General features: G+C 40.9%; 2 protein-coding genes across 2 annotated transcripts; both read right to left on the bottom strand.

Annotated features, from left to right (window-relative positions):
* Window positions 1-2604: 2604 nt before the first annotated feature.
* On the bottom strand, window positions 2605-5448 carry LOC135472657 (F-box/LRR-repeat protein 21-like). The gene has a single exon (XM_064752261.1). The coding sequence runs from the start codon at window positions 5158-5160 to the stop codon at window positions 3721-3723; it is 1440 nt and encodes a 479-aa protein (XP_064608331.1). The 5' UTR covers window positions 5161-5448; the 3' UTR covers window positions 2605-3720.
* Window positions 5449-9385: 3937 nt separating this feature from the next.
* LOC135472658 (palmitoyl-protein thioesterase ABHD10, mitochondrial-like) lies at window positions 9386-14259 on the bottom strand. Its single transcript, XM_064752263.1, has 4 exons — window positions 13872-14259; window positions 12633-12744; window positions 11724-11855; window positions 9386-10395 (listed from the first exon to the last, which is right to left on the bottom strand). The coding sequence occupies exons 1-4, from the start codon at window positions 14045-14047 to the stop codon at window positions 10078-10080; spliced, it is 738 nt and encodes a 245-aa protein (XP_064608333.1). The 5' UTR covers window positions 14048-14259; the 3' UTR covers window positions 9386-10077.
* Between the last annotated feature and the right edge of the window lie 203 nt (window positions 14260-14462).

Genomic DNA, 14462 nt, shown 5'->3' with positions numbered 1-14462 from the left:
GGCAACCTTCATCAGTAAATATTTCCACTATGAGTGGATCTGTACACTCATTGGTCGATTGACCTGTGATGGAGGTGATATTTAAAGAGAAATAAAATTTTTACAGAATTTTTAAAAAAAACCAATGCATTTGGCTTGCTTTTTTTTCACTTGTTTTTCCAAATTATGGCTGAAAGATTAGTATTTCATTATCAATAGCAATTGTATCCAATTTCACTGTTCTCTTTGGTGTTTGTTTCAAGTTCTTCACGTAACGTACAAAACATTGTAGGAAGTGTGTAACACACTGCATGATATATCAAGTTTCCTCTATCCATGAATCTGTGGACAGATTTTGAACAAAAGGTTGAAGGGTTTGCCCCAAAGGAAACCACCTCCCTGTACTTGGCACCTGACAAATCTGGATATATTGTGCATGAATAGTTGCATGCAGTGAGCTGGATTTGAACATTCAACTTTGTGTACATTTAAAGGGAGTGCTGGAGTAAAGAAAAAACAATGCATCGATAAAGTATCCCACAAATAGTCAAAATAGCATATCAGGGCCTCGGAAGCCTCCAGGGCCTGGTGGTTAGCCTGGTAGCACAGTACAATGACCCAGAAGCCCCTCACTAATATGGTAGCTCTGAGTTCAAGTCCAGTTCATGCTGGCTTCCTCTCCAGCTGGGTGTGGTCAGGTCTGACAGCTACCTGTGGATGGTTGTGGTTTTCACCCAGGGTCTGCCCTGTTTCCTCACACCATAGTGCTGGCCCCCATTCTAGATGAGAAATATTGTGAGTACAGCGTACCTATCCTTATACTCCCTGCCATTAGGCTGAGTGTATTGTGTTACTGCGATTTTGTCCGCCTGTATTTGTGTCAGGTTGTATCTCCAATTGTTTTCCATGGAGAATTTTAATGTTTGGTGGATACGCAGATGATGTTACGTCACGACTCATTTGTTAATTTCTGCAGTTGTCATGGTAACCACATAGCCATCTGTCTTGTATATATTATATAAATAGAAATGATTTTGATTTTATGTCCGGGCTACAACTCCAAGTGTTTTCTGCATAGAGTTTTAATTTGTAGTGGATATCTTCATGCACACAGGACGATTTTTGGTGGATACATCTAAATACACAGATGATGATGTGTCACGACTCGCATTTGTCCATATCCGCAGTTGTCATGGTAACCAGGTAGCCAGTTTCCTTACAATATAAATAAATATGATTTCATGCCCAGGCCATAACTCCAACTGTTTTATGCACAGAGTTTTCATTTTTGGTGGACACATCTGTCCACTTTTGTGTTTGTCATGGTAAAAACTTACCAGTCATCAACACCCATGAAGATTCCACTCAGCAGTTATGCTCACCACAATGCTGCTGGTATTCTTTTATACATTTTAAACAAATGCATTTTTAGCTATACGAGAGTGGATTATGAGCGACATGTCATCACTTTTCTTGTTTCTCGAACATGCAGTCTACCATGGCCTCATATTGTGGCGATATGTGCTAAGAAACAGCAATGGCAAGCGTGCAGATTTCTTTTCTGACGTATGAATTATTACAAAAAACAGTCTCACTACATTTGACGTATCTGGAAAACATCACTGAGCTTAAAACATTTCATTGACATCAAAAGTAATTAATTGGACAATAATTTTTCCAGAAAAGTCAAAAACTTTCCTCTAGGGATACAAAGAGCTTGTATTGTGTATTAATCTGAGTCGATAGACGGAAAATTTTAAAAAGTTATCTATATTCTACCTAATGCCATCGTTTTACAAGAAAATAAGATAGAATTTCTCATGATTTGATAATTTTATAGTTTTGATTATGTTTGCTGTGTATGTCACATGTGCTTTGAGGGTCATTTTAATGGGTTAGTTGTTGTAAAATAGGCCCAAAGATAGAGTGAAATCCAGATATCTTATTCATAATTTCACTTTTATCGGGTCCGATGTACACTGATAGCTTTGAAGACCATATTTTCTCCTAGACTTCGAGTCAACATGAATAGTGCCAATTTATGTAGATTACGTGAAGGTTTGGAATTTGGTGTCGCCTTACATGCATCATTACTGTCCATATCTGATAAAAATGAACTACCTAGAAATCGAGATTATTTCTGATGCCAATGCAAGCCCAAAGTTTCTCGAAACTGGACAATACATAAGCGTCAGCGTCTTCATGTAAGTAGGTTATTGCCATTCACTTGAGGTGATTGACCTCCGTTTATATGACCTTGGTCTATTATGTAACCACTTCCCACGTGTATAACCTCAGGCTCAGGCGATAACCCTTACATAAACCAAAGCAGAACTACACATATCAAGAGCTGTATTTGACTCTCACTGGCCATGGGTCATTGGGCTTTGGCGAGAGCAATGCCAGGCAAAGAAGGTTGTACACATGAGACAAGCATCACTGAGAAAGATACAACAAAGTCATATAACATGGGAAGAGGTACCGGCAGCTGCTCACTAACAGTAACAATAACCATTTTGGAGTTGCCTCATGCAGAACTGTAGTGAAATGGAAAGATAAGTCAGTTCTGATACAAGTTGTATTCAATAACATCACAGTTAACACACAAAGCTGTAAATGGCATACATATACACTATGCTTTTCTACTTTAATAAAAATTACAATATATAAATTTATTTAAAAAATGGTAATAAAAATAGAGGATAACTGTTTACTGTAATTATCATTTGCATTAAATTTGTCCTGAGCACTATTCCTCAATGTTCTTTTCCTACTCACACACAGTTTATCTCTGATGATTATAATATATACCTGCAGCAAACATGGACATAGCACTTGCTAAATCTGACATCATTCAGTGATCACATATTATGACTAGCCCCGATAGCACAGTTGGTAGAGCGTCCGCTTCAGGAGCGGTAGATCCAGGGTAGAGTCACATCTAAGACCTTAGGTATGGTTGCAACTTCCTCGCTTGGCATTTAGCATGAAGGGGATAGTGCGACAACTGGTTGACCCGTATCAGTATAATGGCTCGGGCGGGGCGGCTTACTTGCCTTCGATAAGGTGTCTCAGTGAAGCAGGACTAGATAAAAGAGCAATGGAAATACGTCCTGCAACAAGGAGGTGCATTACATGCACTCTGAGGATTCCTTCGTCGTCATATGACTGAAAAATTGTAAAGTACAACATTAAACCTCAAGCACTCACTCAATCACTTTATGAAGTAGGGTTTGTCCAATATTCCCTCAACTAGATGAATGAACTAGTGTGAGTCAATACGACAAATTGCCCCCACATGTGAACAGAGATTTTTCACACTTTGACAGTTACCTGCAAGTATTACTATAAATAATTCTGATTAAAATGCCCTCTACTTCAAAGGTTAAATCAGATAATGTTAGCCAACACTGTTATGAAACTTAGCAGGATTTTTGAGAGATATTCTGGGGCAAACTGCTTGGAAACACACATAAATATTACCAATCTTTAGTAGATTTTAAAACAAAAACTTGAAAAACTACCAAATTTACTACTGTCTTCATAATATACACCAAACATAACAAATGCATTTTCATATAATAATTAGAGCAAATCTTTTGACATAACTGAAAATAAAATTTTATAAATTCAGCTTACCTCCAAACCAAAAGGAAAATTCCTACTGATGATGTTTATAGTTTGCCATTATAAAGCCTATTTTACTTTGTTATAGTTAAAGGAATCATCCTCTCATTATGATCAGAGGGGAAGCCAGTTATACCCCACGTTTTCACACACAGTTGTGATTGTTGCCTTCAGCCTTGACTGGCGAATATCCTGATCCTCATGAAACCTTCTGAAGTCTCTCATTACATACATTCCAGGCTCTCTCTGTAGAATCACCAAATCATTATTTTCTTCTTCCTCTTCTTCACTGAGCAAATCCTGTGTTACAATCGCCTTCTCTTTGAACTCAAACTGTTCCCAGTCCTTCCTGCGCATTTTTGACAGTCTCTGTACTGTTAGGAAGTGGACGGAATTATGGTAGACCAAGTACTTCAAACATTGGCACCTCTCAACTAAGGCCAGCAGAACATTATCTGAGACAGAGGCCTCTCCCGATGTGGAGTCTATAAAGTTCATGAATGTCCTCAAAGTCTGGCTATACTTAGCTGCCAGGCTAAGAACAACTTCACTGTCACAGCTTGAATGCTTGAGAAATTCAATGGCTACCAAAGGAACTTCTGGCTTCAACATGGCAGCCAGTTCTATGGCTGGGGTGCGGGTCATCACAGAGCACCTGACCTGAAGCTTAGGTGACTGCTGTTTAAGTGCAATCCAGCTAGCAGAAGGGATCTCCGGTATGGCCAGATTACTATGCTCGCAATAGATGACCAACACTTCCAGGCGTTTCATTGGGGCATGGTCTTTTTTAGCCAGGCTATTGATCACATCTTCATGTAACATATCTGACCGCAGACTAAGGTGTTGCACAGCATGAAGATGATTCACTAGCTCAACTGTTTTCTTTACTGTGGGGACAGTCCCATTTTTCGTCACCCAGTCAGTTTTCTTAGGCCAATACAAGCTCAGCATTTCTAAGTGGTTTCGGAAGGTTGCATTTTCCAGGATAACAGTGACAATGTCCTTGTCACAATTCAAGTTCTGGTGCAGGGGCCACGCTTGTATGACTAAACTCTTGAGCTTTGTAGCACTGCGGACAAACCCCAGAAGAGCATAAATACCACCAGTGTCTGGAGGGGCATCTATTCTGCCTACCTTAGATTTGGTTTGCCCCACATCCAGTGTCAGTCTTTCCAAATGATAGCAGCCACTTGACTCTAGATTCATCAAAATGTCTAACCAATCTTCGGACAGTCTATGCAAGTCGCCGCATATTTTCAGAGTGAGATCTTGGAAGCAGTGGGCAAACTTTTTAACAAGTTCGTAGTACTTGTGAGGAACTTCCACCTTGCCTTTGTTAAAATTGGAATATTTAGAAGTTCCTAAAAGCGATATGTTGACAGTATGCCATAGGGATGGGTGGTTGAAGGCATCGTAGAGAGCGCGACAACAAACGGACAGGTGGTACCGATCTTCCAGCGTAAGTAACTTCATTATCTCTACCCATACAATATCAGGCAACTCGCCGAAGTCTACTACATTTTTTGCATTCCTTTCGACTAAAGCAGTCTCCATTATGACACTCAGACTCGTAGCAAGGCTGACACGAAAACCCTGACCTTAATACACGACGTATAAAGACGAACTGGTGCAAAATGCCAGAAAAACACAAACCAAACGATGCTGACACCGCCTTTCTGCGATTACGAAGTCTGTACTGCTTGGTCCGTGGGTAAGTTTGTCACCGTGCAAAGTTCGCTGTATAAAGCATTATGCTATTTCGCAGAGCATGTATACCTTACCATAAACGGTCATGCTGCACAATAAGCTATCAGTACTGGGACAGTTCATGTTTACTTTCAAGTTTACGTCACGAGCTTGGCCCACTTGACCCTTCCAACATTAGTCCAAAGTTAAAGAGCAGTCATACAAGGGAGATAAGCACAGCTTTTACATACATGTATATTACACCAAGCTTGTCTTCCCAGAATGTGGTAAGCCTACACGACTCCCCTATACAAGTATTATCCCCCCCACAACCCCCGTAATATTTCCCCCTCCGGACATACCACCCACCCAACCCGACATTTTCCCCTCCCTATATGTGAATAAAAATTTTCTGTGGTCCCTCCTCAATTATCCATAGTCAGAGTGGATCTTGATCATTAAAACGTTTAAAAAATTTGCAAACTGGAATTTTGTAAATTTTTTGGCAAAAATTTGGAGTAGTTTTTTCCATGTGTGGCGTTCAGTTCAGTTAAGGCAACACTTTATAAGACAATCAGTCGGTACAACATAGGTCTTATATGAAAAAAGGGCAGTAGACAAAATAAACGGAATGCTTATTTATGATAAATAGATGTTTTATTGTTTGTAACAACAGGCTGAGAACAAGTATTGTGGCTCTGGAGCATCTTCATCCGCACTTGACACAATGTGGGAAGTGCTCTCTCTGGTTGTCTTTGACTGCTCACGTATTTTTCTTTCACTACTCTACACCATGGCAAAACAAGTTCCTACCATATGAGTGGGGAGTAGTTTCTCTTATGGCATCTTTGTCTAAAGTGGTGGTGACAGCACCCCTACATGGAAAAGTCTTTCTGCCTGTGAATTCCCATCTTATTCTGTTGGACTTGGTGGCTTTTTATACATGTAGCCTATATAGCACAGTTTGTCACCAACCCGACTGGTCTTGATCACCTCCATGATGTTGTATAAAATTTGTGTTCAGTTTCTCACCTTTTATAGAGCAATGCAGCCGGTGTCAGATGGTGATAGCTTGCAGGACACTTCCTGTCCAGAGACATAAAAAGGTCTGAATTCATGGATAAAATGTGTAATACTCTTAGTAAAAAGGCAGGATACCTTTTGTTTACACCCAGAACTGATGGTATGGCTTTATATGCTATACAAATGCATAATACTCTTTGTTAAAAGACAGGACACCTTTTTGTTTACATTCAGAATTCCAGATAATCTTTAGTATTTATTCCTCTGTCTGTGGTAAAGCTACATTTTTCTTTTCTTATCCAATTATGCCTAAGCCCTCAGTTGGAAATTATTGTCTCTGAAGGGAAACGAGCAATTCAAATAAAATGACTGTAGCCAGTGTACCTGGCTTTTAGGTTAATCCCTCGACAGAGAACTGATTAGCCTAAGTGGAAACATTAATGACTTGGCACAGCTTACTCCAAATTCTAAAGAACACAGGTCTATTCATTAAGCTTTTATCACAATACTGTTTTGTTTCTTCTGTCCAGTGTACTTTTCTCACTTTTTTCTTCACAGTACAGTTTCAGTGAATGGGTTTATATACCATACACATGTGTATCTTCCTTCATATGAGGATGGGGGCCTCCATGGCTTAGTTGGTTAGCACGCTAGTGCAGCGCAATGACCCAGGAGTCTCTCACCAATGTGGTCGCTGTGAGTTCAAGTCCAGCTCATGCTGGCTTCCTCTCCGGCCGTACGTGGGAAGGTCTGTCAGCAACCTGCGGATGGTCATGGGTTTCCCCCGGGCTCTGCCCGGTTTCCACCCACCATAATGCTGGTCGCCATCGTATAAGTGAAATATTCTTGAGTACACCAATCAAATAAATAAATAAATCATATGAGGACACACAGCTTTCACTTTTCACTTTATCAGCATAATATCTTCACCATATGATTTATTTATTTATTTGATTGGTGTTTTACGCCATTCTCAAGAATATTTCACTTATACGACGGCAGCCAGCATTTTGGTGGGAGGAAACCAGGGAGAGTCCGGGGAAACCCACAACCTTCCCACTTATGGCCGGAGAGGGAGCCAGCATGAGCTGGATGCACTCACAGCGACTGCATTGGTGAGAGACTACTGGGTCATTATGCTGTGCTAGCGCACTAACCAACTGAGCCATGGAGGCCCCCTTCACCATATGAAGACAACTACCTGAATTTTGTAAATATATAAAAAAATAAAAAAACGACTGTTTTGACCCCCAGAGAGGCCACAGAGGCCTTAAAATCTTCACCACATGTCGACAACTACCTGAATTTTGTGAATATGTAAAAAAAAAAATTGCTTATTTTGACCATTTGTCAAGAAGAGATGGAGTTCCAACTCCAACATGCAAAAACAAGCTGCACAATGACCTGTCATTCTAAAAACTGTATTAACAACAATAAGAAACAATTTGTGAAATACCCTATTAAATTCGATTTCAGCCATTTCATGATGTCTGATCCATTACTAAGCGAGACAGAACAAACGATTGAAGACATGCATTAAAAAACATGGGCCATGTTATGATGACCATATCCAGGTGCAGCTTGTTGCACAAGTTCACCTGCGTAACTCATTATTAACAGATGTCAGGAAAGCCTATATTTGGTTGTTCTTCAGCAGATTTGGTTCATTATATTAAACCATTGACTCGTGTTCCAATCAAAGTCACGCTATTTAGGCTGCAGATTTAAGTCCTACGGTTTGTCAGGCACCTGGCAATGATCGGCACTCCGGAGGAGCATGAAGAGCACAAAATCGCACTATTAAATACAAGTCAGACTGATACATGAATTAATAAACCTAGTTTATTAAATGCAAATTTTAGAATGCCGGCCCTGCTGCCATCGCTAGTAGATAACTTTTAATCTGTTCTTGAGTATATATGTACATGCTCAAACTTCATTAGCATTTTAAGATCTCCACATCTCACTATATCTCCTTTTCATCAAAAGAAAAACCAACTCATTCTTGTACTGGACATGACACAGGAAAAGACATAATTGAAGTTAATTAGTGGTTTAGTACATAAGCTGAACACTTAAGAACTGGTCATTAGTGTTGAGGAATGTATAAAGAAAGTTACATCCTCATACTTAATTGTGGCCGATGTCCTTGTTTTAAGGTAAATTAGCCCAAGTATTGACCTTTGACCTGTTCTTAAATGTTTTCAAGCATTGAGTTTGAACTTAAGAATAACCATTTTATAATAAGCATATCTCAACATATCTTTTGGGAAAAAATATTTCCTTCTACACGACATGACCGATAAAAGTAATTGTAAGCGTTAATTAGTCCGTTCTTATGTGGCTTAGTGCAAGGGCTAGGAACTTCAGAAATTGGCTTTTAGTGATCAGGTTGCCATGCGGAATGCCATGAAAATAAGTTTCATCCTCGTATTGTGTTGTGACCGATACCTATGTTTTAGGGTAACTTATCCCAAATTTTAACCTTTGACCCGTTCTGAAATGGTTTTTAGCATGAATATGGCACTTCAGAATTACCATTTCATAATTAGCATATCTCAAGGTATCTTTTGGTAAAAGAAATGTCTTTTTTAAGTGGCTTAGTGCCTGGGCTAGGAACTTAAGAATTGGCTTTTAGTGATCAGGTTGCCATGAGGAATGTATTAAATGAGTTTCATCCTCATAAACAATTGTGACTGATAAAATTAGTTTTGGGGTTCTCTCCACCCCTCCCCCAGAGGGCTGTGCACGGCTGCCTCACTTAAGAATCACCATTTTGGCCTTTTCACACATGGTTCTGTATGTTAAATGTGTTAAACCTTTGATCAACCTCTGCTAGCTCCCAAAGTAATAAGTTCCTCTGGTGCATGTAACCTACATCAGAAACATGTGCAACCAGGTGACCCTATTTGGGTTTGAACCTGTGAACTGTGGGATTGAAGACTGTACCACTAGACAAAGGGGAAATTTCTGTTGGCTCATATCCTGTTACACATGTTTTCGGAAGGTCCTGACACACTCAACATAAAAACAAAAACAAAATACAACACAAGAATTTATTATATCCTCACTTTACCTAATTATCTGACAAATTAAGAGATATTCCTTCAAAACTTTGACATTAAACAGAAGATCTATTACACATAAAATATTTAACCTGGATAGAATTATTTCTTCATTCTGACTTATCTGCAGGATATACGTGTAATTTGAGAAGATCATTAAAAAGTAGCACTGTGTCTTGATAATCATAGAATTTCTTGTCAAAAGATCACTAACAATGTCCACAATCTGGAAGATTTAACTATTACAATCCAGCATTTGGTACTATGATATCCCTTATGACCTATCCGTCATCTCCCTCCTTATATATTTCCTCATCACACCTGATCAAGTAAGCAGTTTATCTAGAGTCAGGGTCAGCTGTAAAATATCCTCTGGTGTGGAGGGTCTGTGGTCATCCAACATCTTAAGAATCACTGATCAGGTAAGCAGTTTATCTAGAGTTTGGGTCAGCAGTAAAATATCCTCTGGTGTGGAGAGTCTGTGGTCATCCGACATCTTAAGAATCACTGATCAGGTAAGCAGTTTATCTAGAGTTTGGGTCAGCAGTAAAATATCCTCTGGTGTGGAGAGTCTGTGGTCGTCTGACATCTTAAGAATCACTGATCAGGTAAGCAGTTTATCTAGAGTTTGGGTCAGCAGTAAAATATCCTCTGGTGTGGAGAGTCTGTGGTCATCTGACATCTTAAGAATCACTGATCAGGTAAGCAGTTTATCTAGAGTTTGGGTCAGCAGTAAAATATCCTCCGGAGTAGACAGTCTGTGGTCACCAGATTTCCTAAGCAAAACCTCAACATTTTCACTGACAACTTTGTCTGCCACCTGCAGAGAAATGTCATATGGAACAGAGTCGTCCTTCATCCCATGCAGTAGCCGCACCGGGCAGGTGATATTCAGCACAGCCTTGTTCAAAAGCCAATGACTTTCACTCTCCTCTAAGAACTTTCTGGATATTGACATGGTCCCATAGGGTGTCTCATAATAAGCCACTCCTTTCGTTTTCAGATCTTCCAGCACCTGTAGAACCCAGCAAACTCCACATATGGCATTATACTGGATACAAAGTAAGGAGTTTTCAACCTTCTGTCATCTTCATTAAAAACTAACAATGAACTATAAGAGCATCACACCTTCCAAAAACAAAAATTCAAAGTACCACACAAACATACCTCTGACTGATGGATTGACAGATTGATTGACAGATTGATTGACAGATGGATTGACTGATTTCAGATGACTTCCTGACATGTTAGATACATGTTAGCAGTAATTAGATCAGAATTATGTTGCTGGTCAACTACCTCATTTAATATGAGTTGCCTTCACAGAATCAACTCAAAAACTACAAAACTTTTGTTTGCTTTGGAAATCTTCACTTTGTGCATGTGAAGTCTGCTGCATCAGCCACACTCACCTGTCCTCACCTGTTCAGAGTAAATCCTCCGGAGTATCATGTCTGGGCATCAGCCACACCCACCAGTCCACACCTGTTCAGAGTAAACCCACAACCACCAGTCATCACCTGTTCAGAGTACACACTCTACCAAGGTGAAGTCTGGGGCAGCAGACACACCCACTAGTTCTCACCTGTTCAGGGTGCACCCTCTAGCATGTGAAGTCGGGGCATTAGGCACAACCACCAGTGCTCACTTGTTCAGAGTACACACTCTACCGAGGTGAAGTCTGGGGCAGCAGCTACACCCACAAGTTCTCACCTATTCGGGGGCCTCCGTGGCTCAGTTGGTTAGCCCGCTATCGCAGCGCAATGACCCAGGAGTCTCTCACCAATGCGGTCGCTGTGAGTTCAAGTCCAGCTCATGCTGGCTTTCTCTCCGGCCGTACGTGGGAAGGTCTGCCAGCAACCTGCGGATGGTTGTGGGTTTCCCCCGGGCTGTGCCCGGTTTCCACCCACCATAATGCTGGCCGCCGTCGTATAAGTGAAATATTCTTGAGTACGGCGTAAAACACCAATCAAAAAAAAAAAAAAAAAAAAAAAAAAAATCTCACCTATTCAGGGTACACCCTCCACCATGTAAAACTGGCGGCAGAATTTATTTATTTATTTGATTGGTGTTTTATGATGTACTCAAGAATATTTCACTTACACGATGGTGGCCAGCATTATGGTGGGAGAAAACCCACAACCATCTGCAGGTTGCTGTCAGACCTTCCCCACGTACGCCGCAGAAGAAGCCAGCATGAGCTGAACTCACAGCGACCACATTGGTGAGAGACTCCTGGGTCATAACGCTGCGCTAGTGCGCCCACTAACTGAGCCACAGAGGCCCCTTTCAGGGACAGAAGTCACACCCACTAGTTCTCACCTGTTCAGAGTACACCCTCACCTGTTCAGAGTACACCCTCCAGCGTGTGAAGTCTGGGGCAGCAGCCACACCTACAAGGGCTTTAACTCTTTCTTGTCTCTCCATCGCCAAGAACAGCATCAGCCAACCTCCCATACTGGAGCCAACAATGACCTGAACATGCAATACCAGTTGTGACATCATGATAAAAAAAAATTAACTTCTCTGACTGGTGTTTACTTTCCTTTATTTCACTACTATGCAAATGGTTTATCGGGTGGTTTTCACTTAATTTGCACATGTATATATATATCTTAATGCTGAGGGCCAAGCAAGGTAGCAAGAAGTACCATTTTCAGTCTCTGTTATGACCCGGCCTGGATTTGATCCCAGGTCCTCACCTGTTGACGCTGAGGCAGACGCTCCAAGCATTAGGCCACCAAAGCACTTGTATTTATTTGTGTCTTATCCAATAGTCAACATTGCTTCTTATCTACATGAAAATTTTATTACACAACTCGACCATGCCAGATATTTGACTCATTTGTTTAACGTCGTACTCAAGTATATTTCAGTTGCCAGCATTATGGTGGGATAACCAAAACTGGGCAGAGCTTGGGGTAAACCAACCACCATCCGCACGCTGCTGGCTGGCCTTCCCATGTACGACCATAGAGGAACCCAGCAGGAGCTAAACTCACAATGACCGCATTGGTGAGAGGCTTCTGGGTCATAACTTCCAGGCCATAATTCTACGTTAAGAATTCTGCTGATGCAACAGATAAACGATAGATTACCTCCACAAAAGAAATGTTTAAGAATGGCCTAAGCCCAGCTTAATTCACTTCAGAGAGATGTACCTGTATTACATCTAGGGAGGAGTGTTCCGGACTCCCTTACATCATTAAGCGTATAGGTACAGGTATTTTGTGACTTCAGGACTTAACACACCTGTGGTCCCTGTGCCACCTGGTCTAACACATCCAGTGCATCTTCCTTCCACTCACCAAGGGTGGACTTGTTAAAATCCCCATCAGATTTCCCGCAGCGTGTATAATCAAACCTGGTAAACAGCATAAATGTACATGTATCATTTAATCATTAGTATCGATATTAAACTCATGTTTGTAGATAGGTTTACCCGATTTGATTCAGTTGTTTGTTGTTTTAATGCCATACCCAAGAACTTTAACCAGAGTGCCCAGGCTATTAAGTCATCATGGCTTGGTAAGCTACTGTCAAACTTTTTCATGAGTCATCAATGGCGTATCAGTGGAAGATAAGTTGTCTTTTGACCCCACAAGTACCACTGACTGCTTTTTGCCACCACAGGTACCACTGACTACCTTTGCCACCACAAGTACCACTGACTGCCTTTTCCACCACTGATACCACTGACTGCCTTTGCCACCACAAGTACCACTGACTGCTTTTTGCCACCACAAGTATCATAAAAACTGCTCGACAACTATATAAGAATGTATATGGAAACATTGCAAAGAAATAAATCAGAATTAATTTGTGATCGATATGGAAACACTGTGATATTACTCTGTCAACCACTACATGCCTAGCTGTTAATGAAGTTAAATACTGACAGGTATTGCCTGTTTTAATGGCAAGGATGGAGCTGTGCCACTACATTAAGCATGCCAGCATGCTGTCAGAATCACATCTACTCCACCTGACAAAACTAACTTAAGGTATGCCTGGCTGACATGTAATTAATCCATGATTGCTACAGCGTTAGGTTTGGTTCAATTTTTTTTTTTTTGCTAAAGGATGATTAATGTAAGTGTGTGATACATTTGAAACCCTGATGCAGTTACTTGCCATTGTCAAATATGTCACCGCTGTTATCAGTGCAGTGGGTGGATATGAGCCTTACCAAAGAATTTGGGGCCCTCGCAGCCGAGGACATAACCAATCGACACTGTGCTTGCTATAAATCATAAGACAAAAGGTAAGGATCACTATTAAGTGTCTGTACACTTAACGCTGTGGAGACGTGTATCATGGGTAGTTTTTGTCTCAAACGTTCTGACAAGCTGCCACCTCAACTGCGTCTGGTTTTTAAACGGAGCCTGCTTTGACGTTGGTTTGGGACCCCATCCTTGCAAACCGAAACAAAATTTGCCAAACCTAACGTCTGCGCGATCTCGGTCTACATGTATTTAACTTCATTTGCACCTTACAAAAGATCTGTTGTTACGTCTGCAGTAATCTTCAAGAGCCAGGGCTTTAGTCCCACTCATGTCTGACCCGTACCCACAGCAGAACATCACCCCAGGCGATTGTCCCGGACTCTGGACATAAGCCAAGGATCCACGGGCAGTTCTCTGCAATACGTTACCAGCAGATTCCATCTTCTGGTGCACGTGTCTGTAGAATCTAAAGGTCAGCGGCAAAAAAGCATCCTGCTTAGAAGGAAATAATGTTCGTCCCTGAAAGATTCTGTAAATAATGTTAAAAAACTGTTTTCATGTCTTTGCATAATCAGTTTCCAACAATGACCACGGTTTCATTTGATTTAATCTCTTTGAGGAGTCCGGAGCTCGCCGGCAAGCGATAAACCAACTTTCGTTTTCCCTCGAACTGCCACCTGGCGTACTTGTCATGGGAGACAACTGTGTCGATGCAGATTCATTTTGGTGTAAACTGTTAATCTAGACTAAGGGGTTATGTTCAAATTCACAAATAATTCAGTTCGATGCAAAGTATTTAGAGTCAAGCAGAAGACTGCATAGTTCTGTTCAAACTCGCAATACCAGAAACATTGTT

Source organism: Liolophura sinensis, chromosome 8 (assembly GCF_032854445.1).
Source record: "Liolophura sinensis isolate JHLJ2023 chromosome 8, CUHK_Ljap_v2, whole genome shotgun sequence".
Classification (NCBI taxonomy): Eukaryota; Metazoa; Mollusca; class Polyplacophora; order Chitonida; family Chitonidae; genus Liolophura; species Liolophura sinensis.
The sequence above is the reverse complement of the archived record's forward strand: the minus strand, read 5'-3'. Positions and strand labels throughout refer to the sequence as shown.